This window comes from Eumetopias jubatus, unplaced genomic scaffold, assembly GCF_037043125.1.
Source record: "Eumetopias jubatus isolate StellerSeaLion01/CBP00866 unplaced genomic scaffold, mEumJub1_p1.0 scaffold_13, whole genome shotgun sequence".
Classification (NCBI taxonomy): domain Eukaryota; kingdom Metazoa; phylum Chordata; class Mammalia; order Carnivora; family Otariidae; genus Eumetopias; species Eumetopias jubatus.
In genome coordinates, this window is record NW_028274819.1 from 15,216,938 (window position 1) to 15,243,250 (window position 26,313).

The following is a 26,313-nucleotide window of genomic DNA, read 5'->3' on the forward strand; positions in this document are numbered from 1 at the left end:
CTGTGCAAGGAACATGGCCGGGCCAGTCGCTGCTTCTGAGTACTCTGCAGCAGGTCCCCCGCCCCACTCTCTTGAGGGAGCCACACAACTCTCAAGCATATGATCACATCTTCTAGGACTGAAATCAACCCCTCTGGAATTATCGGGGTCCTCGAGCTGTCACCGACTCCCAGTGCCTCTCTACCTTCATACCTCAGTGTCCTCAACCAGCACCTCTACCCACGATGCTGCCTCAAGGGATAGGTCTTCCTCCCTCTCTCCGTTTATCCAAATCCTATTCTCTCTTCAAAGCAAGTTCAAATCCTGCCTGTAGGAGAAGGCTTTCCTCGGGATTTGATGTGAAAATCGTGCTCCAGCCTTCCAATGTCCAGAGCGCTCAGTGGGCAGCTGCCGTGGACAGGGGCCAGGTGTTGCCTCTGCAGCACCCAACCCCCTCTTCCAAACAGCACCCCAATCCTCCTGGGTGGGAGGAAGTACCTGTCATCCATGTAAAAGGTGGGGGACAGCACTCCCTTCCCCAACACAGCCATCCAGAAAGCAGCAATGTGACACCCTCTCCATCGTGGGACTCTACTGCTGATGGTCCAGTGTGACCCAGCCTTCCAGAGTTTCCTGGACACTAGTCTTATTTTTTTGCCCTGTGTCCCCCACCCCCTACCCCTACCCCTCCATTCTATGGGTCTCTAGCAGCCTTTGAGAACAGATATATTTTTGGATCAGGTAACCAGAGTTAGTTCATGCTGCCTCAGCCAAGTCCCTGAAGGTGACGCTGGTGCAGCATTTTTTCCTGAGCCCACGGGGCCTGACCACGGGCCTCTCAATGCGTGTGCATCTCTCTCAATTCCCCATCTATACACAAATCCTGTCAGGGAGGAACCATGCATTTCTTTGCTCCCCCATCAGCACCAATCCAAAACACCTCCAAATACCGGTCAATATACAGAGTGGAAGTACCACTAAATTCTAGGTAGGAAGCAGCAACGTGCATGTCAACACACTTCAACAGAAAGATCAGTATGCATTCCAAGGCTGGGCCAGAAAAATAAAAAACTTATTTTCTTATTGGAAGGGGAAAATAATTAACCAACAATGACAACATGAATATCTACTAATGAGCGAAAACCACACCAGTTTGTCTCACTGGTTCACGTGCAAAGACACAAAAGACAGAAGGGAGCCCCTGGCATCTGCACGTAGTAGCTGCTCAACACGCTTTACTGAGCTGAAAGAACGAAGCATCTTGGCTGCAGAGTGAAGAAGAAAACTCACTGGATCTGCTCTGTCCAAAACCCCTTCCAGAAAATTCCCTCCGACAACAAAACTGCTTGTGAGGCAAGAAAGAACGGAGAACCAGAATCACAGAGGACAAAACTCTGTGCTAGAAGACTGGCTGAAGACATTCCACAAAATTCAACATACCTGTCCTGAAAGTTACGTTTCGGGGCTGTCCTTCTGTGCCATCTGCCGCTTGAGAATAAACGGTGGCCTTGTACTGCGTGTTGGACTTCAACCCGAACAGCAGGACTTCCGTGTCTTGGGTCAGAGGCTGGTGAGAAGACAGGTCTGTAGGAACGAGGGGGTATTTATACACCGAGGCAGCGGGGGTCCGGGGCTGCTGGGAGGAGCTCTCTGTGTTGTTGGCATCTGTTTCAAACACAAAAGTCAAATACATTCACTGCAACAGAAGCCCAGCCCTGTCCCCCTGCAGCATCTCCCCCACAAGAGGACACCTCAGGCAGAGCCCACAGCGCGTACTCCACAAATTCTTCCCTTCCTTCCCCTGAGAGAGATGCATCTGCCCACAAAGGCCCCAATTTTTGGCAGATATTTTACTTCCTACTTTTATCCAGGTACCCTCTCTTTCCAACTCAGCTGTCTGTAGCTCCTCCCCTTCTTTCAGGAAATCTTCTCCCACCCAGTTCCCAACGTGGTCATCCAGGGACAGCCACAGGACTCAAACCCGGCTCAGCAGAGCCCACTCTAGACATTTCTCCCCTAGGCCAGACCCCTTCCGATAGGGGGTGAAACGGGGCCCCTGCAGGCGGGTAATCATTTCTCCCTGAGCCACTCTGACAACAAGGCTGGCACAGGAGGGAGCAGGAAGAGGAGACGGGCATCCCCCCTTGTCTCTTTCTTTCAAGGCCTTGCTGCCCGCAATGGGAAAACAGACACAGGCCAATAAGTTTGCTCTTCTAGCCCAGGCTACTTAAAGCCTGGTTTCTGTCACTTGCAGTCAAGAATCCTAAACACCCACTTTGTAGTCCTATATTTCCTTATGTATAAAATGGGGATTAAGTACTTGTTCTGCTCAATCCACAGGGTTACCTCTGAAAACGCTTAAAATCTGCAAATGGCCACTCCGTTGGCAATGCGGAAGCTGTCTGCTAGACTTGCTTGCTACGCATCCCTTTACTCAATGGAAGTGGCAAGTTTCTCCAAAGGCCCTACCCTAGTTAACACATGTTATCCGTTCAACGGAAAGTCTGAAGAGCTAAAGGGGCCAGCTCCTTTCCGGGATGCCAGACTCAAAAAAAAGTTTCAACCCCCATTACCATTCTGAGCCCCAGCGATCTGACCAGGAAAATACTAACATCTCCCCCCCCACTTCTTCATACAAATATAGGGTCAAACTAAAATGTGGAGGAAAACCCTCTATAAATTCTAAAACTCTAGAGGCGCCTGGGTGGCTCAGTTGTTGGGCGTCTGCCTTCGGCTCAGGTCATGGTCCCAGGGTCCTGGGATCGAGCCCCGCATCGGGCTCCCTGCTCCGCGGGAAGTCTGCTTCTCCCTCTCCCACTCCCCCTGCTTGTGTTCCCTCTCTCGCTGTGTCTCTCTCTGTCAAATAAATAAATAAAATCTTTAAAAAATAAAAATATAAAAATAAATAAAATAAATTCTAAAACTCTATAGAAATGTAAGAACATTTCTTAAAACTATTAAGTTACTGAAAGTCAAAACCAGCAAGGCAGATGAGAAGCACACGTCCGTAACTCACCTAAGCCACTGTCTGTGACCGAGGACTCTCTCTGTTCATTTGGTTCTGAAAGAGGCAGGGTGATATTGTGTTGAGCCCCTGGCATCAGGCCCGATTTATTGACCAGCAAGTCTTGAGTCGTCCCATCAGGACCTCCGATGGCTTCAAGGAGTAGCCGGCAGGTGGCGGTGCCGTTCGCTTCCTTCCAGGTAAGAGTAGCTTGCGTCACTCCCACGAAGGAAACATGAAGACCAGAAACTGGACTCGGCTCTATTTTAAAAACACACAATGGGGCATTGATGGAACGAGACATCTGCAGTCACCTTTCATTAAGAATGACTGGGGTCGGGGCACCTGGGTGACTCAGCCGGTTAAGCGTCTGCTTTTGGCTCAGGTCATGATCCCAGGGTCCTGGAATCGAGCCCCACATTGGGCTCCCTGCTGGGGCGGCGGGGGGAAGCCTGCTTCTCCCTCTCCCTCTGCTGCTCCCCCTGCTTCTGCTCTCTTTCTCTGTCAAAAAAATAAATAAAATCTTAAAGAAGAAAAGAAAAAGAATGACTGGGGTCACTGACGTTTCAAGGTGACTCACTAAAAATACTTTCTTGGTATCAGAGTCCAGTGCAAGTCTGTCATTTCACAGCAGGAAAAAGTAGATATAGCATTACGGAGAAAAGAATACACCTACAGCCAAAGATTTTTAGGATCTGTCGTATTCTCCTCAACAGCTCACTTTAACGTGATTTGACACTCTTCGAAATTGTCTTCCAAATTATCAAACAGCAACATTTAATCATATTTGTTTGGGGCATGAGGAACAAAGCACCAAACAAAGTGACTGTTTGCTACTTCTAAAGGCCTCGATTCAAGATAATACAAATAATATCATCTCAGAGCACCCAGACATTTCCACTAAGGAGCTCATCCCTGTGTTCCAACCCCAAAGGGGTGCTTCAGAAGACTTCCGATCTATCCCCCCAACCATTCTTTCCATCACCTTATTTGGCTGGCTGTGACATAAACCAGCCATTTTGGCCAACATGACATCCACTCCCTTCCTTCGGGAGATGGCAAGATAGAAACACTGAGAGGCGGAGTGACTGGCTCAGGAACACACATCACTGGGGGCATCAGGGAAATCAGAACCCAGGGCTCTGGCGCTGAGCCCATGAAGCACGGGCAGTGCTGCAGATTGAGCAAACCCCCGCCTGAGGTCTGCAGGGGTGGAACCGGAAGGCATGGCGGGCTCTGCAGCAAACCAATCCACTCTGTGATTCTACCCTTCACATCAAACATTTTGGGTGCAAAGATTGCTAAATGGGGTCACTCCTGTGTCCTTTTTCTTTTGAAAAGAAATGTAACAGCCATCAAGGAGGCCAGCGGAAGGGCTCTGGATAACTAACTGGTACCAGCTTCAGCGCACTGGGGTGCTCTGGAGCCGGGCTGCCTGGGTGCCCGCCGCTTTGTGCTCACTAACTGAGCCCTCAGACAAAACCCAACTCCTCGGCATTACAGTTTGTCATTGTGGCCCTTGGAGTTACTGGGAGGGCAGGATAATGTATTAAGAACAACTAAGTGTAAGAGTACGTGCTCAGTAAGTAGTAGCTGATGAACAAAGCCTGGCCCCGGGAACTTGCAGGTAGAGTGAGGATACTCAGTTCCTGGGCTGACTGGTCCTTGCCACCTTTCCACCTCCTCTTTCCTATGGTCACCAGTGCTGTGTTCCCTTGGCCCCATCACCATTCCTAAATTCCATCTTCTTCTTCCTCGTTCGCTCTCTTCATCTCCCTGCCCTCTCCTCCTGATCTTCTCTCTTTCATAATATAGCAAACCTCTATCAGAGGGGGTTTTGCCTGTAAAGCTCGGCTCTGAGGCGCTCCAAGAGTTTTTTTTTTTTTTTTAGAGCACCTGTGACACCCCACCCCTGTAGCTCCTCTTGCTTCAGTTCTTTTTTACTTATTGGGCTTCTGGGCAAGATTTTATTATTTAAAGAAATTGTTTCCTGGCTTAAAAAAAAAAAAAAACCTGCTGAAAACCACTGGTTTCGTCTGCCTGTTCCATGTATAGAAGGCACTGTGCTAGGCAGGTGGTCACTTCAAGCCATGGGCTCCAAGAGGTTCCATGGCCCTCACCAGCCAAGGAGATTACATCCCCAGATCAGAAAACCAACAGAGGATAGCATTTTTAAATTTTTTGGTTCTTCTCAGCTTTAAAAGAGCTTCTCGTCTCTTTTTTATATTTTTGGTTCTTTCAGCTTAAGAAAAGAGAGAAGAGCTAAATTTGCAGCTATAACACGTGGCTCAGGGTACTGACATCTAAGCTAAATAAAAATCTAAACCTTATCAAATGTCACAGGGCTACTATTTCATTTGAAACACACACTCCTCTATAAAGTATACCAAACTTTCAGGTCCAGCAAAAACTCCTGAGAATATAAACACAGCATCAACTCTCCTGCAGAGCTTAAAAGAAGCCTACTAATAACTGACACCATTACAACATGTGTCTAATGAGGTTTCTGCTCCCAAGCCTTAGCAGAAAAGTAAATATTAGGCAATAATAACAAAGGATTTTTAAAACTGGACAGTTGGAATTACTTAAAACCTCCCCAAACACCTAGGACCCTAATACCAAATAATCTGGCCACCTGAACTCCTGGGCTTGAAACAATATAGAATCTTTTCTCCTCGGGGCGCCTGGGTGGCTCAGTTGGTTAGTGGCTGCCGTCGGCTCAGGTCATGATCCCAGGTCCTGGGATCGAGCCCCACATCGGTCTCCCTGCTCCGCGGGAAGCCTGCTTCTCCCTCTCCCACTCCCCCTGCTTGTGTTCTCTCTCTCTCTCTCTCTCTCTGTCTCTCTCTCTGTGTCAAATAAATGAATAAAATCTTAAAAAAAAAAAAAAAAGAATCTTTTCTCCTCTAACAAAAACCAATCTCTCCCCAACAGGCAATGTGAATGGACAAGGCTCTAGGGTACAGGATGAAAAGGAATGGTTCACGGTCATTTCTGGGGGTTGATCTTACCTGTTGTGTCATTTGCAGCTGTGGGATCTCCCGAAGTCCTAGTGACTATTTCTGAAGTGACAAAGGATGTGTATGAAGTTGTTGGACTCAAGCCTGTGGTACCTGCTGGATTTTCATCAGTGGTGGTCCACCCACTCTCCACCATGCTCCTTTCTGTGCGTGCATACTCAGAAACAGTGCTGTTCGCATCTTCCCATGTTGTGGTCACACTGGTTGTATTGATGGAAACAGCTTCAATGTCAAACACAAACATGGGTTCTACTTAAATACTGTTTCCCAAAGGACATCAAAAATTATATTTAAAAAAGAAATGTAAGGGGCGCCTGGGTGGCTCAGTCAGTTCAGCATCTGCCTTAGGCTTAGCTTAGGTCATGATCCCAAAGTCCTAGGATCCAGCCCGGTGGTGGGCTCCCCACTCAGTGGGGAATCTGCTTATCCCTCTCCCTCTGCCCCTCCCCCCCCAAGCGCGCGCACGCTCTCTCTCTCTCTCTCTCTAATAAATAAATAAAATATTTTTTAAAAAAGGAAATGTAAGAGTCAGGACTGCTCTGCATGTCTACTTTTCAAAAGTGAATTGTACGATCACAGAATTTCATTTCCCTTTCTCTGCCTCCTGGACTTTCCTCCAACAAACTAATTTTAGATACATATACATACATGTATGCATGTGTGTTAGTGAGACAGAAGGCTTTAAAAGAGACAAAAATGACCGAGATCAGCACTGTTGGCTGTGACTTGAATATGGATTAAATCTATATAGACGCTGATATCAAAAAAAAGACCTAAGATGCAAAAGAAATCTCTCTTGTCATTCTTAGAAAACACTGCCCATGGAGAGGTCTTACATGATGCAGAAGCTAACTTTTTTGCCAAACCCTGATATTAGGAGGAAGTTCTGCCATATTCGGGCAGTAAGATGGCATGAGACAGAATGGCATAAAGTGAAAGGAGCTGGTCTTTAAATTCAGACCTGGACGCGAGGACCTCCTCTGCCCCTTAGTTATGTGACCTGGAATGAGTCCCTTAGAACCTCTCATCCTCAGGTTCTTATGTTGTCAGCTCTAATACACTATTTTAAACACAAAGGACTATTTTTAAGGCACCACGATATGGTAACCAACGTCACTGGATTTGGACATTTATAAAATCGGAGTTCAGAGTCCCATCCTGCTGGTCATTAGCATGTGATTTTACTCAAAGTCCTAGGAGAACATTCCCATTATTCTATTGCTATGGCTCACAGACTTTTTAGTTTGTGCTTCATTTTTCTTCCCCGTGTCTGAGGCTTCAGCTGTGATCTGGTAACAGTCACGTCTACAGCCACTGACATTCATCTTAGTAAGGCACCAGGAGACTTTTCAGTGATAAGTGTGACCGATTTCAGTAGCCAGAAACAGTGGTCATGCAAACTAACAAAATGGCACCTCCCACTATATACTCACGACACAACAGGTTTTTATTACGATTTTTAAAACGAATCATAGTTCCCTCATCTCCCCTTCTCCTGCTTTAAAATACCACCTCTATGCACAGAGGTTTTCTTCTTTGGCACCAATGATTCAAGCCCGTACAAGGTACCTACCAGCTTATTTACCAAACTGATTAACAAGCAAGAAAAAGCAACTGTAGAGTTCTTCCCATTGTTTGTACAGACTTTGCATAATCACTGTTATTAACTGAGAATGGCTTTATTAGAAGGTTTCAGCAAGATCTGCCCCCTTTGTGTGGCAGTGGAAGAACATTCTAATTATTTTATCTCCATGGTTCACAGACTTTGGGATTTTACCAATCAGGAAAAAAAAAAGTTCCCAAATTTTGAGGACAGATAAAAGCTACCAATTTTTATTTATTCTCAAAGGTACATTAAAAAAACTACCGAATACTGTTATCTTTTTTTCCTATAGAAACAAATTATGACCCAAAAAATTAGTAAGGACATCATCCTAGAATAAATAGTGCTTTCAATTAAATATATTTAGCTTCACTTAAAACTTACTATCATAGCCTTATTTTTCCCATTTTACTCTAGACCAGGGAGAACTTCAATGGACCAACACCAGTTAGCAAATGGGACTCAGCCCTCATATGGAAGCAAAATATACAGGAGGCTACATCTGGTTTTCCAAAGGTTACACAAACCCCATCCACCACTTTAAAAATCATGAAGCAATGTAGCAACCCAAAAAAATACTTATGGGATGGCAGCACATAAAATAAATATAAATCATACTGCATTATGAAAACGAACTCTTTTTGAAAAATCACCCCCACGGATGTAGGCTGGCGGGCGGGAAAAAAAAAAAAATCACAGAAAATATAAAATTTTTATTTGTCAACGTTGCTCAATTGATTGAATTCTTTCTTTCACTTGCTGGTGCCACACTCACCCCAGTTCTAAAGAAAAACTGGAAACTAAGAGAGTTTGAACAAATTAGCATTTTCTGTGATTTTCACGTTGCTGTAAGTGCAGCTGTGTCCATCAGGGGGCGGTAGCGAACAACACAAGAGAAGAGAGGGGAGCGGTACTTACAGTCACCTGCGCACACCATCTGTAACAGAAAAAGAAAACGGAAGTCAGCGCCTTCATTCGGCCACGGAAAATGCAAATCAGGAATAAAGCAGTTGAGAATTTAATAATGGGGATGGGGTGCTAACAAGTACATTAAAAAAGGCCCACTGGCAGGGACTAGGGTGCAAGGACACTGAGTAAGGGAACTCAGTGAAACCAGAGGTGGCTTACAAACAATGGATTAACTCGGGCATATGGAGGCCGAGCTACCCAGTGTTCTTCCCCACAGATACACCCAGCACTGAAGTAGCTCTCTAGGGCAGCTCTCCCTGCTGCCACCGCATCATGAATTGAGGCAGAAGGACGTAGAAACAGAGTCAAGATTCTCTAGGGTAGGAAAAAAAAAAAAAAGGCAGGACCATGACACCCCTTCCCCAGAGCCATTTTCAGGTCACAAGTACATAAAGAAAAGCCAGGTGCACAAGAGAAGAAATCTCCTGGGTTCGGGATTTTTGTTGTGCAAAAATCCAGCTTCCTCCTTCTATCGGTAGGTGGCAGTAATCTTTTTTGTTGTTGTTGTTTAATTATATGGCATGCAGCTTTGGGAAGCATGAGTGTTTGAAACACAGCAACCCTAAAGATAATTTATTTAGTTGAGTGTCTCAGTCTGCCATCTTTAGGTCCCTGGAAGGACCTCAAAGATATTCATCATGATCCATAAGTTATTACCCCATACTTTAAAAACATAAAATAATTTGAGATTGTACATCCTACTGTTTAGTAAACACACCTTTTTTGGTTAACGGAATCTTTCAAAGTATGGCCCTCGTGAAGAGGAAAATAATCAAAAGGGATTCTAGTGGGAAAAAATGTCCTCCAGCTTCCCATCACACTTACAATAAAATCCAAAACCCTTAACCACAGCCTAATGTCCCCCGGTGATCTCAGCATGCCCTTTGAAATGTTCCTGAAGCTGGTTCTCTCTTACAGCCTTTACATATTGATTCCTTTCTCCAAAAACACTCTGCCCCAGACCTTCCAGTGTCATGGCCTAAAATGCCACCTCTTCGGGGAGTACTTCTCCAATCAACCCGTGGAACTTGGCACCCCTGGTTCTTTTCTCCTCTGCATTCACCCCAGTCGTCATCAGCCTCCTTCAACTAAAATGTACGCTCCATGAGAACAGAAACCGCATCTGTGCCCGCGCCTAGAATGGTGCACAGAGGAGGCACTCTATAAATGACACTGAAGAAAGGAATAAGCCTCTTGTTTTAGAAAGGAAGCAATTCCTAAGTCCCAGAGGAGGGAGAAGATTTGCCCAAGGTCCTACAGCAAGGCTAAGGCCAAGGCCGGTCGGGTCCAGGAGGCTGAGTACCCAGCCCACCCCAACCCAAAGGAAATATCCTTTGCACTTACTAAATGGAGAAGGCGAAGACAACATTCATGTTCATCTCGAGGATTAGACAGACCGAAAGGTCTGCTCCCCAGCCTGTCTCCCAAGGGCCCAGACACCAGTTCCCAAAGGAATCTGAGCATTCCTCCTCATTCTTCACCCCCCACAAGTCTCAGGGCCCACGTCCTGTTGACTCTCCTTTCCTACCCACCCCTCAGCCCCACACACCCTTTCCATTCCCACCCCCCCCCCACTCTACCCTCAAGCCCATGCTCTTTCAGCTCATCTTCCTGCATCCAGCCCCTGCCGTCCATCCATGCCAGGCATCAATCCACTAGTCCCTGATGGACCACAGGAGAGAGAAAGACGAGGGCCAGGTTGCTGGCCAAGTCAGCACATGGCAGCAAGCCCACCCCCTTTTTTTTTCCTGCCCAGCAGTTGGAAAACATAAACTATCCAACCTCATGACTCTAGACTGGTCCATCCTAGCCCCTTGCAATGTTATTCTCTCTTCATATACAGCTCTATGTGTTATGGAATCCACTTGGTCAACCATGCACCCAAATATCGCCTATAAACATGGATGATCTGGACCTGTCCTCAAACTGTTTTTAGGAAAGTAAGGGAACTAAGACGGGGCTATAAATAAGTAACTGAAGGTAGAGCAGAAAGCACTGACAACTCTGAACAAGCAAATCTCAAGTGCCTGTATGTGCCCAGCAGCGTAAAGCCCCAGAGCTGAGGCAGACAGTCTTTGTGCCGGGCGGGGCTCACAGCTGGAGGAGGGGGAGGTAGGCGAACCAAACACAGGAGGACAGACGGAAGGTTCCCCTGGGGTAGGTCCCATTCACAGAGGGAAGTCAGAGGAGGGCATCCTCCAAGGCACTCTTTAGTGCCTGTGCATTTCGAGCTGGGTCCTGTACAGCCCTAGACCCAGTAAACATTGGCTGATGATCATTATTACATGGGACAGCGTGCCAAACAGCTCTGAGTTCTAGAGGTGAAAGGGCAAGGGTCACCATCAATATGCACAGAGCCTGACTCTGCCAGGCACCGTTCCAAGTGCTTTCAAATATTAACTCACTTAATGCTCCAAACAACCCTGAATGTAGGAACAGGTCCCTTGTAGGGACTGTTGAGCTGCAGCGTCTGGACTTGAGCACCAGGCAGCCTGACTCCAGAGTCCACATCCTTAATCACTAGCTACCCTGCCTCCCCATGTAAAGCCACTGGTGAGAAACATACTAGGACTTCAGGAAGGTATAAAAACCAATTTCAAAAGCTACCCATGTCACCTTTCTTCCCTCTACCTTCCAAAAACTCCAGCAAGCAAAGTAAGAGTGTTCTTGACAAATCGGGGTTACGGTTTCTCCTGACAGCCCTCCCACAGGTGCCACGTGAACATAGCAGCTGTGTCTCTCCATGGCTCAGCGTGAAACGACAGCCGGAGCAAGCGCACATGGCGCCACGCAGCTTCAGTCTCTCCTGGCCTTCCTCCCCCTTCTTTTCCCTCATCTTGACCTCACCGGCCCTGACTTCCCCCAAATAAAGCCTCAACACTGTAATCCTTTCCTCAGGACCTGGGGGACCATAAAAACCCCAGACTAAGACATGGGGCAAAGGGACCAAAGAGAAGTCCACAAGGGGACTCCAGGGGAGAAAGTTTCCTCACTAAGAAAAAGGAATTTCCTGGTTTGCTGGACTTCATCAGATCTGCCCATAATGTCTGGGGCTGCTGCAGCCTCTGTGTGACGAGGAGGTGAGAAATCACCTACCTGCTGAGGATGGTTGATGGGGAGAAAAGGGGGAAACACTGGATCCTTGTGCTATTAAATCAACCCCTTCCTACATTTGTCTCACCACCAGACTTCTTGCCTGAGGAGATGCAATACCCCTCATTATTTAACTACTTTTAGTTGGGTTGTCTAATATTTAAAACCAAAAGTAGACTAGTTGACATAATAACTACAAAGCAAGGTAACTAATTTTCACATTAGCCCTCATTTTTACAGATGAAGAACGTGAAAGTCCACTGATCTGCGATCCAGGGTCACAGAGCTGATCAAGGAGAAGTAAAATCAGGGTGCAAGCCCAGGTCTGCCGGACCCCCAAAGTCTTTCACTGACCACAGGGGGGAAACAAAAGACCCTTGCAAACAATACCCCACAAGACACCCAGCATGGGGGAAATTTGTAAATACTTTTTTAAAGAATACAATCAACAGAAAACTCATCTTTCTAAAATTAGCTCAAAGCCTACTTGTAGGAGGTGAAATGGGAGGCAACCCACTTCCACAGATTCATACACCAAGCACCAAAGTTGACTGCAGAAAAAAAGGAAGCTGGGGACATCTTCCCAGCAGTGACTGCTAAACATAATGACGAGAATAACCTCAGCTCCTTCCCCTTCTGAGAGGATCCAGAATGGCCCTGGTGGTTGCCAGTCCACAAGGCATCCACAGAAATCAGCCTGCATCCAAGCACCCTTCCACAACTGCTCCCTAACCTGGCCGCCCCAAATCCTGACAGGAAATAGAAGCCAGCCTCCCATTTTACTTAATCGTCACAACAACCCCATAAAATAGGAATTATAATCCCCACTTTACAGATGGGGACCCTGGGGCTTAGAGTACACAGCCCGAGGTCACACAGCTGAGTTTCCTGGCTAGGGTCACTTGCCCCAGGCACAGAAAGGAGAGATGAAAACAGATGCTTGAGGCTGGAGATAAAACCAGCAATTTCGACTCTCTACTTCGCTCCCCCTTGGCGGAAGTTAAACTAGATTTAGCATGCAGAGCCAAGCCCAGTGGCAGCCGAACCTCAGATTCCAAGGTGTGTTCCCTTCTCATCTGAGGCTCCAGGCTTCTCCCTCCCGCTTCAGCAGACCCATCGATAAGAGGGTTATAAGTGAGCCTGCCTTGTGGCTGGGACTCAGGGGACACCAGAAGTCACGGACCCTGAACCCAATTAGGGAGCAGCGCTTCCATAAAAAGCAATCAGTGCTATAGCAGCGCTATGCACAAGAGCCAAGGTGGGGGGGCGGGGGGGACAACCATAAACAAATAAATGGATAAACAACATGCTCTGTATCCATGCAATGGAATACTATTCAGCCATAAAAAGGAACAAAACTCTGGGACCTGCTACAACGTGGATGAACCTCAAAAACATTATGCTACATGGAAGAAGCCAGACACAGAAGCCCATATGTTGTATGATTTCATTTATATGAAATATCCAGAAAAGGGAAATCCAGAGCAACAGGAAGTCGCCAGGGGCCAGGGGAGAGAGAATGGGGAGTGATTGCTAATGGCTACAGCATTTCCTTTTGGGTAATGGAAATGTTTGGAACTACACAGAAGTGGTGGTCACACAACACCGTGAATGTACTAAATGTCACCCAACTGTGCTCTTCAAAATGGTTAATTCTATATGAATTTCACCTCAATTTTTTTTTTTTTTTTTAAGATAGGAGGTAGGTAACTTTGTATAATTAAGCTCAGCGACTAGCAGGAAGATGGGAAAGGAAGTCTCCTGAAGGAAGAGGCGGGGCGGGGGGGGGGGGGGGTGGAGAAGAGGAAGGTAATAAATAGGGAGGTTTGAAAAAGCAGATTTAGGGTGCACCTGGATGGCTCAGTCGGTTAAGCGTCTGCCTCCGGCTCAGGTCATGATCGCAGGATCAAGCCCCGGGTCAGGCTCCCTGCTCAGCAGGAGGCCTGCTTCTCCCTCTCCCACTCCCCCTGCTTGTGTTCCTCTCTCGCTGTGTGTCTCTCTGTGTCAAATAAATAAATAAAATCTTTTAAAAAAAGAAAAAGCAGATTTAGAAAAATCAGAAAAGAGAAAAAAGCACGGTGAACCCAGAAATTAGAAAACTAAGCTGGGCAAAACAGCCTGATGGAAGTGCTCTAGGGACCTCCACTTCCAAACACATTCTGAGGACAAAAAGGAAGGAACTCAGGTTCCCTGAACACCTACTGTGTGCCAGGCACTGAGGTGGGCTTTCTATATCCCTTGTCTGAGCAGAGTCACGGAATCACAGCTGAAGAGCTTGGGATCTGGAATCAGATTGCCTGGGGGAAATCATTCAGCTCCATCATCTACTGGCTCTGTGACTTCAGGCAGGGACCTTAACCTCTCTGTCCCTCGGCATCTACACCTGTAAACAGGGATGATCATCATACCCGCCTTGTTGGAGTAAGGATGAAAGTAAGCGATCTCTTAGCATCTTTAAATCTTCAGAGCAATTCTGCAAGGTACTTTTATCCCCATTTTACAGATGACAACACCAAGGCTCAGCTCCTACTGACAAGACCAACGGGCAATCTGAAATTCACACCTGCAAAGCATTTAAATAAATGAGCAACAACTCAGTTACAGAGGTGGGCACTGAGGCCCAGAGACAGTAAGTGGCTTACCCAAGGACACACAGCACCAAAACCAGAACCCAGGTCTTGACTTCTACCTCGACCTCAACCACTTTCACCCAGGATGCAGACGCATAAGGAGTACTCACAGCTCACCCCCACTTCCCGCTCCTCCTCTGCAAAGTCACCCATACAGATGACCCAAGGCCTCTGCAGGCTTCCGTGACTGGGCAAATGAAACAAACACTGAGAGATGAGATTTTGAGCTCACTGATGTAGGAGGAAGACATACTGACGTGCAAAAACGGAATATGATACTGTCTTTGATTCTGCCACAGATTTCTGGTGACCTAGACTCCCCAGGCACAGTAGAAACCTATTGGTCAGCCAGATGGCAGCATTAACTAAACATCCTATACTGCAGGGTCTCCCTCCTCTTTTCTGAGGAGCAGACCCTGGCTGGTGAGCCTTCCAGGCTTATTCATGGCTCCCCTCCGGCAGCGATGTGTTCCTGTTTCACTTTGTTTATACTGATGAGCCAAAACTCTTTCTACTTCTCTTTGAGAACTACCACCAGTCCTGAAACTGGCTCCAGGCACAAGGATCCTCCTCTAGGCCCCCAAGAAAACCAAACTATGAACATTACCCTCGATGCCATCCCAGGTCAGCCAAAGCTGCAGCCATCACATCAGTGGTCCGCTCTGAACACTGGATTCTTCCTACTCAACACCTCCATCACGGGAGGTCACTAGCTGCATTTACCTAAAACTTCTAAATTCTCCCCAGCTCCTCCACACATAAACATCCCTCCCACATTCACACCAAAACACACTCATCAATATTCTCTTCCTCTCTGTCCAAGTCCCTCTGTAACTGCCCCATTAAACCTGTCTCCCACTCTATCAACTTCAGAATAACCTGACTCCTCCCTCCCTTCACCCTCCATGGGTACACTCAGGGGTTATGGCCTAAAGATGCTTCCTTGACCAAATCACCTTGACTTCCCCACTTCCATACTGAGGCCACCATAAACCAAATCCTCCTAACCCCAAGCCCTAAATCACAGAAAAAGCCTCCTCCTAGAGCTGAGCAAAACTCAGGCCACATTTATTTTTTGAAGTGCTCAGTACACACTCACAAAAAAAAATTTAAAAGTGCCAGAACAGGGTAAGATCTGTTGCAGTGTACTTTTGATTTAATCTTGTCAGAGTATCACTGTGACTCCAGCCATAATAAAAGGCGAAAACCTAAATGGAGGCCCTTTGTGATGAACACCAAAGGTGAGAGCCAGGCCCTAGTCCCTCATCCACGCACCTGGTTGCCCCTCCTCTCGCCTCTCCCTTCAATGCACAGTGAAAAATAAACAGAACTGCTAGATTCCTCTTTCTAAAACATGCTAATATTCACCAGGACCCGGGCAGGGACAGATGGCACACGCAACCACAGGAACTGAGGACGGTTTAAAAGGGACTGTTTACAAGAGCAGGGGTGGGGGTAAAGGAGCCAATAGGGAGGCAAGAATCCTGAGGCAGTAGCAGTAGGACTGGTGAGGAAATGGGCTGAGGGGTTGCCTCTCCTCCATCTCCATCTGGGGCTTCCTGGGGGTCAAGGGCAACCACTGGTGTAGACCTGGAGGTCAGCCTCTTCCCAGTGGCAGGTCGGCGTGGCAATGAGCGGGCAGGGGTCTGCAGGGGCACAGAGAGCTCATGTTGGCCCCATCACTGCTGAGAGCCTGTGAATGTGGTAGCCATGGCCCAGCATGGTGACCAAGAGGTTTAGGTTCAACTGCCCCTGACAGTCGGGAGCTCTGGGACATGAGGGTCTCTCCAAGCCATCCGTTTCATCCATTTTAAACAGCGGAAGGATATATGCAACCCAGATCCCACGTCTGAGATCTCCCTGAGGCTCAAACAAAACCAGGTTTCTATATTCCCAGCCTAACGGCCATCTCCTGCCTCACAGAACTTCTGAGGTGCCACCTCAGCTCCCGTGATGACCTTCGGGGATGGCTCCCGCCCCCAGGAGCTTCCAGACTCCTCTCAGCCCCTTCCAGTCCCTGCCACTCAGCCCTTTCCCTGCACCGGGCCAGGTGCTGGGCCAGGTGCCCAAGATACCCAGGGCACTTAAGGTGGTTCCAGCTCTCCAGGTGTTCACAGGCACAAGAAGCAGGAAAGAACAGGAGGGTATAATGTGGAGAGGTAGCCAGGAGCCACCCCGCTACGTGGGCAGGGGCACCTGAGGACATGGTGAACGTGGGGGACATGGAGCAAGGGGCTCACGGGGTTCGAGGGTGATGTGTAAGGGAAGAGTGGTACAATCACCACCTAAAGAGGGACCCCGTGCAGAGACTGAATGTTGGCTGACTCTACTTACTATAATATTGACTGAGCTCTTAACTACCGGCCAGTTACGGTGCAATTCGGGGTTCCCTCCCACATCTCATTCAAGCCTTACAGCAAGCCCAGGAGGCAGGAACTGTGTTTATCCCCACTGTCCAGACGAAGAAACCAAGCCTTGGAAAAGTGAGGCTCCTGACCCAGGATCTCACTGCTAGGAAGCCTAAGATTCCAGCACCAGTCTCCCTGACTCAGAAGCTCTGCACCTTCACCACTCCCGGGCGCACTCAGCTGGCTCGTCCCTGGGCAAGTCTCAGCTGAGACCACGGAACCCACGCGCTTCCAGGCCTGCCAGCCACGAACCCCTACCTGCCACGGGCCTCAGGGACAGGTTCTGTCGACCCATTTAAATGGACTCAATTAAGAAGGCTTCTGCACTGCTCTCAGAAAGAGCAGAGTTTGAGAGTAAACTCGCAGAGCCTCCTGGATTTTAGCAAGTGACAAGTCTTCGGGTTTTCCATTATCCATGTTTGGTTTTTAGGAATGGATAATAAGTGACTGAAGAACACAATGGGTAACAATAGACTCTTTATCCTTCTAAAACCAAGCCCACACACCATATGACAATAGTTATTTTTACCCACTGACGTAATAAACCAAAATGTGAACTGCTTCAAGCAATTTTTTAAATCAAATAGCATTTTATGAGATTTGGTACTTTCTTCTGAACTCTCATTTATCCCCTGTGTGAAAATTACCCAACAGCTCCCTAAAAAACCGGTTCCTAAAAGGTAAATCATTGATCATGAAAATGGTAGATGGGGGTGGGCTCTCCCTCTGAACGCAGAAGCCAGGCAATAAACATCTTTATGGGAAACTCCCCAGAAGACAAGTGTGGCGTTGAGGTGGCCTGAATACCTGGCATCCATTTCTACCCTCGAGCCCAAAAGGCCAGGGGCAGACAGGCCAAAAGAAGTATGGCAACGTGCTACCAAAGCACAAGACATCAGATCAAGCCAGGCTCACCCTGCCTCTATGTGACTCTGTGAACTGGATGCTGTCATCAAAAGGGATTGCGGAGGGACGCCTGGGTGGCTCAGTCAGTTAAAAGTCTGCGTTCAGCTCAGGTCATGATCCCAGGGTCCTGGGATCAAGTCCCACATCAGGCTCCTTGCTCAGCGGGGAACCTGCTTTTCCCTCTGCCCCTCCCCCTGCTTATGCTGTCTCTCTGTCTCTCTCTCTGTCTCTCTCTCTCCGTCTCTCTCTCTCTCTGACAAATAAATAAAATTTTTAAAAAGCGGGGGCGGATTGTGGAGAAGGGTCAGCATCAACCAGAATTCTGCGTCCCAAAAAAGCCAGGTAAGGTTTTGATGGAAGGGATGAGCACCAACCAGCCTGCAAAAGCCAGCTGGCTCACCTCTTCCCTCTTGGGATGGTTGGAGGCATGATGAACTCTTCCAAATGTACAGAGAAAAAAGTAACCAGAGGGGCTATTTTGGTGAGGCTATGTGAACTCTGAGATGCAGAGCTGAGGAAATCCCAGGCCAGAAGTTTCCATGGGTATTTTTAGCAGCAGGATTTTTTTTTTTTTTTTCAAAAAAGAATCTTCTGAAGAACTACACGTACAGAGCTCCACATTTCATACATCTCTCTCTATATATATATATACGTGTACATGTGTGTATACGTGAGCTTGGATAAAAGCAGTTTTTTGTTATATATTTATTTTAAAGTTCAAGTTACCTCATTCTTATTTCGACACATAACCACTTAGGACATTTAACTGGTGTTCTCCAATGTATTAAAGTTTGGTGTAACACATATCTGGGCAACTGTGTTCGTTACAATTTGATTATAATTTCAAGCACAGCCAAATTGGAAAGTGGGGAGGGTGTTTTTAATGAAACACTTATGGAATCTCCTGATGCACCTCAAGGAACAGTTTAAAAACCAGTGATCTGGGGCGCCTGGGTGGCTCAGTCGGCTGAGTGTCTGCCTTCGGCTCAGGTCACGATCCCAGGGTCCTGGGATCGATCCCCACATCAGGGTCTCTGCTCAGGGGGGAGCCTGCTTCTCCCTCTCCTTCTGCCGCTCCCCCTGCTTGTGCCCCCCCCCGTCAAATAAATAAATAAAATATTTTAAAAGAGAGAGTGAGAGTTGGCAAGCTCTGAAACTTTTCTCTACATTGTATGATAAATCTGAAGGTCCTAAATTGGAGTTCCATTATCCAAATCTAGCCCACTGACATGTTTTATTCAATCCATAATGGTTTTTTTCTAATTCACCTCCATTAGAACACTTCCTATTTTTCCCCATTGTGTTTTCCAACTTTACTGATACATAACTGACAAATAAAAATTATATACATATATATATATGGTATAAAACATGAAAATTAGGAGTCTTAGCTTAGATTTTTTAAATCTAATTTTTAGCTCCTACAAAAAAAGATCTGGCTTTCTAAACTGGTCACATTCAAGCAATTAATTGGATCTGCAGCTCGTTTTGATGGGATAAGTCCTGGGAGTTCACCGCCACTCCCAACTATTGTCACCTCAATGCTGAGGACAAATGCCAGTTGCCAAGCAACATGGTACCCACACTGTTCATTTTTTCTATCAAACGTAAGCATATGAAAGAACAAGAGGCAGTCTGATTTTTCATTATTTGGCCCATTCCATTTACTTACGTTTCCAACTACCCCTGAAAACATTTGAGTTTCTGACTGTTGATCGAAGTGTATCTTGCAAAGTTCCTGGGTTGCAATTCTTAAAGAACTGTTTACTTTGCAAGTTTCTCTCTTCGGACCGGATCTCTGGCCAATCCCAGATGTGAATGATGTGCACAATGTGAATATCAAATGCACCAGTTTGCCTGCTCTAAATTCTCTGCTCACCCCAATGCCACCATCACACCCAAAAAGAAGCAAAAAACAGGGTGATCCTTCGGTTGAAGAAATTAATTTCCTACTTTTAAATCTGAATAATAAAACCACTCCAAAAATCTCACCATCTACCTTAGAGTATGGACAACAATAGCTAAGAGCCACCACTTACCAAGTGCTTGCTATGCCCAGGCCAGTTCTTCCTGGAATCCTCCCCTTCCTCACCCCACCCAGTTGGGTGTATCTATAATCTATGCCTTCCTGACTCCCCAGTCTCCCACATCCCTCCCCCTTCCTCCCAGAAGAGGACCAAAGATCACAAGCTCTGCCTTCAGCTGACCACAAAAAGCTAAGGGGTCTCTCACTATCTATTCACTCATGCCAAAAAGCCAAGGGTGGATCCTATCTCAGAGGCCAAAGGGCCAGTGGTGATTTCCACAGACCCATATGCCTTTCACGCCCTGTTAGAACCATGCTGAAGTAACCCTGTGTTCTTCCGAGGCTTTGCAAACAGAGGTTCCCACGAGCCAAACCACCACCCCTCTGATTACCACTGCACTGTGGCATTGAGGACAGAGAACGGGGTGGGATCAAAAATCAACAGGACTTAGGGTCAGGTTTGGATGTGAATCCTGGCACCACCACGTCTTAGCAAGGAGTCTGAAGGCCACACTCCTTGAGTTCTTTTCACCCATTCAGTTGTCATCTCCCCCATAGGTCTGATGTGGGGATTGAGGGGCACATAGTAGGTCCTCTATACACAGCAGCAAACATCAGTCCTTTAGAGGTGGGGCAGCACAGGAATTAAGAGAACACGCTCTGGAGTCCAACCCTCCCAACTACGTGAACCTGAGTGAGCTCCTCATTCCCTTTCAGCAACAATAACAACCATACCCACCCTGAAGCAAGGGTGGGGTAAAATACTGACAAGTACTGAACCCAAGCAATGGGTATATGGGAGTTCATCTGTGTATGTTTGATTATTTTTATAAATAATAAAGCAAATGGTATAAACAGTACTTACTGTTCACAGCATTGCCATGACAAGTCTGAAGTATGTGATCACCTACAATGAGTGCACAATGTGAGCGATCGGTACAATTATTATCACTCACAGGAACTGGGGCCAGAGGATCTGAGAGGTGAGGCATAGGGAGGGGTATGCTGTCTTGCAAAGAAAAAGCAGAACCAGAAGATATTTCTGCTAACACAGAAGCAAGAACAGCAGAGAAGGGCAAGCCGGCATCTTGGATTCTGCTGTGTGATGAGAGGAATTTGAGCTAAAATTCTCAGACTGGCTGCCTTCTTGGCTCCTGCTGTCCACCCCAGACAGAGCTGTACTGAGGCCACAGAGAGAGACACTCTCTGCAAACCCACGGTCAACCCCACTCCCCACGCTGTGGGTGGAGTGTGCCCAGTTCAGCAGAAAGCACAGGACTCAGGCCCCACTCCTCTCCATGTGCCAGAACAGTCTCAGGGTGGCCTCAAAACTCACAGGTGGTAGTAACAGATCAGTCCTTGTAAAGATTTTTTGGCCCACAATATTCCCCTCTAATCAAAAAGTACATCACTACAACATCCAGACGACACAGGAAACTTCAACTTTTTTTCTCCAGTCAGCTTTTAACAATAAGCTAATAGAACCACCACCACCTCCCCCACCAAAAAAAAGTTGCAAGGCAAAGCCATACCATCATCCTCTCTTAGAAACTGATCTTTGATAAAATAGCACCTTGGCAAATCACCTGGGATAGGTAGTATCAAGCCCACGATGCCACAAAGTAGATACTTTAATCTGACATCCAAGCAATGAAAAGAGAACTCGGAGTCATAAAATCCTGGATTATGGGAGCGCTGGCCCAGCCGAGCCTGTCCATGAATTACGAAGACAGAGATGGGAAGTGACAGATAATTTTCAACATCTCATAAAGCCTAATGAATGCCCTAAATCAGAGGTCAGCAAAATATTTCTGTAAGAGGCCAGAGAGCATATATTTTAGGCTCCGCAGGTTATACAAGTGTTGTAGCAATCGGCCACAGGCAATGCATTACCTAACGACCGTGGCTGTGTTCCAATAAAACTTTATTTATAGGCATTAAATTTGTATTTCATATAATTTTTCACCTGTCATAAAGTATTATTCTTGTCTTGAATTTTTTTTTCAACCATTTAAAAATATAAAAACCACTCTTAGCTCCCAGGCCATCCAGAAATAAGTGGAAGCTGAATTTGGCCCACAGGACCGTAGTTTGCTGACAACTGCCCTAAATCACCTATTTACCCTGGATGGAGCCATACGCACAGGCTTACGGCAGGTCAGAACATGAGCCTGTGGTCTGGGTCTGGTTCTGTGTCTTGGTTCCAACAATTACTACCTTGAGCCCTAAACTAGGGTTTAATCTTCTCATCTGGAAATAGGGATTACAACAGTCCCCTCCTCAAACACTTAAGAGAATTCAATGAAATAATGCCTGGCACAAGGCACATGCTCAAGAGAGGATAACTCTATCATAATTGCCACAGTTTCTTTGCTTTTGGCTAGACTTCAGTCAGCTCAGTGTTAAGAGCACAGGATCTCCTGACGTTAGTCTGAATTTCCCATTGGAAGTCCTTGGCTGATATGACATGGGAAGGAACAAAATTTCTCTGAATGAGTATTCAAAAGAGAAAATAACTTGCAATATGGGCCCATTGGTGACAGAGAATGGTGCCTGGAGGTCAAAACACATTGGCCACAGGGGCGCCTGGCTGCCTCAGTCGGTGGAGCATGCGACTCTTGATCTCAGGGTTGTGAGTTCGAGCCCCATGTTGGGTGTAGAGATTACTTTAAAAATTTTAAAAACCTTAAATATTTAAAAAAAAACAAACCATATTGGGCACAGAGCTGCTTCTCAGAGTAGCTCCTCTGGTACCCTGTACATTTGCATTCCCTCTCTCTCAGCATCAGGCAATTTATTTTTCCATGTTTACCTTATCTCTCTAGCTAGATGATAAACTCTCTCCTAAGGTAAGGGAAATCCCACACTTCACACCCACTCATGCCTAGCACAATGCCTTCCCTGATACATGCTCATTCAGCACTGACTGACTGGTGGGTTTTAACTAGCTCTCCGGGGCCTGACACAGACCTGGCCTGGCCACGAGTGGGTAAAGCCGAACAGACGTGTGTGAACTTCAGGGCCTCAAGAGCAAGCAATTGAGATATATGTGGTCAGTCATAAGGTAAGATAAAATCCTAGAGATTATCTGTACCAATCTGCCTCTATGTCAAGCTGAGGAAACAGAGGCCCGGTGAGGTAAAGTGATTTGTCAAAGTAGCTGGGTATGAAACTCATCCATTCACCCCACGTTCACTGACTCGCATTCTCTATGCCAGGCTCCATGATCATTCTAGAGCACAGAGATAGAAGTTCCCTAGTCTCGCGGTGCTTGAAGACAAGCAAGGGAGACAAAGCAATAAACAATGGGTTTTTTTTTTTTCTTTGTTCCTTTAGGTGGAAGCACTTCATTTGGTGAGGACATCAAGTTCTTACATTCAACCCCTCTGTCTTCAAGCTTTTCAACATACACACCTTTTTTTTTTTTTTAACAACAGATGTAATCAATGCCTCCAGTGAAGGAAAGTGTGAGTCATAAAGGCAGAACTTACATTTCATGTATACTTTTCCACATACCTCCCATTCTCTGAGTAATCTGGGCTGCCATCCCCTACTTTGACTCATACATCTCCTACTACCTTCTTAGAAAGCGAGCGCTGTCTCACTCCCTCCTTTTCCCAATTGATTCCTGCTCATTCTTCTACCAGGACAGCTTCGCCTAACTCCAGCTCCCCAGCACGGCAGGAGCTTTCCTCTGTGGATGTGCTCAGCCCCCAGCCTCACCTCCTGGTGCATGACTGTACCGTGTCTCCTGGACTGGCTGGGAGATCCGTGGGGGTAGGGGACTCTATAACACATGCCTAGCACAGGGCCTGAGCTGGCTGGGCGCTGGACAGCTGGACGGTAAGCAGTGCGCTATGCAGAAAGGATGAGAGAAGGGACAAGGTCTGGGCATGAGAAATGGATTTCCTCTGGACAGCAGGAAAGAATGAAAGAGAACACTCAAGCCAAGAAACAAATAAAATGGCAAGAGAGCACATGGAAGTGGTTCTCACACTTTGGTAGGTATCAGAACCATCTGGGGAACTTGGTAAAAATATAAAAGCCCAGCCCTGTTCTCCTTCAACCAGCTTGGGCTTCTGTGTTTCTTACCAGCTCTCCAGGTGACTTGAATCCCCTCCAAAGTGTTGAGGACCACTGGACGAAGGTATTTTAAAGGGTCAGTAAGAAAATATGAGAGTCCCCTCTGGTCTGAGTAGCCACAACCTGTAAGCTCCCGGGGAAGCACTCAACAACTCCAGGGAAGTGAGCTGGGAGTTGGTTTGGTTTGAGGGAAACTCAACCCAGAAAAAACTGAAGACATTCTATAATGGTCTTTAAATGGGGGAGGGGCCTGATCTTCTAGAATCCAGGTTGAGTTTTCCCAGTGGATTCTAGCTGATCTAAAACCAGACTAGATTTGGAGAAGGTGGGCCAAAGGGAGAGAGTTTCCCTCAGAAGTACTGCAAATTTCTGGCAGCTTCTTCCAATTCTCCCTTCAACAAATCCAGCAATCCAACAAATCCTAGAAAGTAATCCCATCAGCCTATGTGGGAATTCAGGCTAAGAGTGATCTTCCTCACTGACCAACATCTTGAAATGTTTTCATACCAGGGTCAGGAAGACCAACACTGTCACTCAGCATTTAGTAAGTCTTTTTCCTGCCCGTTGACTGGCACCATCTGTTCACACAACACATTATTTGCCACATCCACAGATCCCTGGCTTTTCCTCGTGTGCTTTCAGGAAACAGAATTCAACACTTAGAAGACATGATGGATGTAAACATCTTCTGTACACGGCAGTGACCCGGACTGAACTCCAGCGAGACCTACAGTAAACAAGTCAGCATTCTGCAGAAGAGGAAAAATGTACGCAGAAGTCAGACTGGGGTTCGAATGTCCACCCCACCACCTAGTAGGTGTATGACACCAGGTGAGTCACCAATTCACATTTTCTTCAAGAAAACAATGCTGCCTGACCTCCTATGACTGGTGAGCAACCATTTCCCTCAGGTCTCGTACAAAGTTGATGCTTAATGAATGTTAGCAGCCTATTTCCCAAAGGTACACTCATCTTCAGAAGGAGCAATATTTGGCTTTGGACGAAAGACACACAACACACACAGACACAACACAACACAAACATACAACACAACACAAACACACACACACACACACACACACACACACACACTGGTATTTTACCCAGTTGAAGATGATTATTAACTATTAATGATAATTACCACATTGTACGAATAAATTGCATTATATAAAGAGTGACTCTCTTCCTAAGTTTGCATTAACAAAGAAAAAAGCTAAAATTCTCAAAGTCTCATAAGTCCAGTCCATCTTTCTTTGCCATCTAATAAAACACTTTTTATTTCCTTTCATGGGCTTAAACTTCACTAAAAGGCAAATTGTCTGAGGGCCTGCCTCTGAGACAACAGGACTCTGTGTGTGCTCAAATAATCCCCTGTTCCAGTTGACTGTTTTCTATTTTTCTGAATAGACACTGTACAGAATCAGGAATCAGAAACGGTCCTGTGATCTCCCTAATTGCTTCCACAGACAAGTCCAAAATGGGTAAATTTTTTCAAAGACACAACTGATTCAAACCCCAAATGTTCCTCAAGGAGCTCTCAGGCTTCTCTCCCACAATGGTGTGGACCCCCCTCAGCCAGCCCTCACCCCAGGGCTGGGCAAGAACCCAAACGGCAGAAAGGGCTCCCCCTCCAGACAAGACCCATCTCCACCCAATAAAGGCCGGCACTCAGAAGAGGAAGGCCAGGAAGTCGAAGACAACATGTTCTTGGGCATCTGTCCTCTTGTTACCCTGAAGCTGACCTCAATTCAGATCCGGATTCTAGCATTTGGGAAGCCACTGTGCCACCAAGAACTTCTGCATCCCCAAAACATCCTTAATGGCCATGTACGGACTTCAAACCTACACATCCATCACAGGACATGCAACAAACCAGCCCACTCAATCTCAGTTTTAAAAGATCTCAAGACAGATCAGGGTCTCAGTCCTCCCGGTGTTTGACTGGGATTCTCCAAATTCCTTTTATCAGATCTGCAAGGAAATAGGCAGTTCCTGTTAATCAAAAGTAGAGCAAACAAGCCCAAGTAGAGGCTGAAATCATATCGGTAAAGAGCGAATGTCCAAATTCCCAACAGGTTTGATATCAGACAGACAGCACTTGATTTCAGCCATCCACCTCTGTCAAAGTTACTCCCCCATTCGGTAAACTTAAAATGCCAGGAATATCTTATTAGGGTACTCAGTAAGCTTGATAAAATGACTTTATTGCCATTTTTTAAAAATCAAGATAAGAAGAGGCTCCAGGAAGGTCATTTTGGCAAGATCTTTTGGTGGCACTCTATTTGGGATCTCAGAGGGAATATTCCACTCTTAAATGTTTTAACAAATTAAATACCAGGAAAACAATTTTACTTGTTCCTCACTGTTCAAAGAAAAATTTCCCTCCTTGTACTGTGGCTTCTGACATCCTGCCAAGTTTCAGACACTGAAATATGAATGGGATTAAAAAGGATTAAGACAGAGTAAGTGCTATTAACAGTTCTTCTATTGCATGCATCTATCTTACTCAGGAACCAATAACCCACCAGGGAAAAAGGAGGACTAAGGGGGAACTCAGCTCATTCAACACCTGCTCACTTGGGATGGCAAGGT

General features: G+C 46.5%; 1 protein-coding gene across 1 annotated transcript in view; it reads right to left on the reverse strand.

Moving 5' to 3' along the window:
* Positions 1–26,313, reverse strand: part of PTPRJ (protein tyrosine phosphatase receptor type J) — a 162,183-nt gene that overhangs the window by 43,942 nt on the left and 91,928 nt on the right. The window contains exons 2-5 of the mRNA XM_088017949.1: positions 8,525–8,543; positions 5,995–6,225; positions 2,996–3,244; positions 1,420–1,644 (exon numbers count right to left, since the gene is read on the reverse strand). Of these exons, the coding sequence (XP_087874075.1) occupies positions 1,420–1,644; positions 2,996–3,244; positions 5,995–6,225; positions 8,525–8,543 (724 nt within the window). The remainder of the gene's footprint in view (positions 1–1,419; positions 1,645–2,995; positions 3,245–5,994; positions 6,226–8,524; positions 8,544–26,313) is intronic.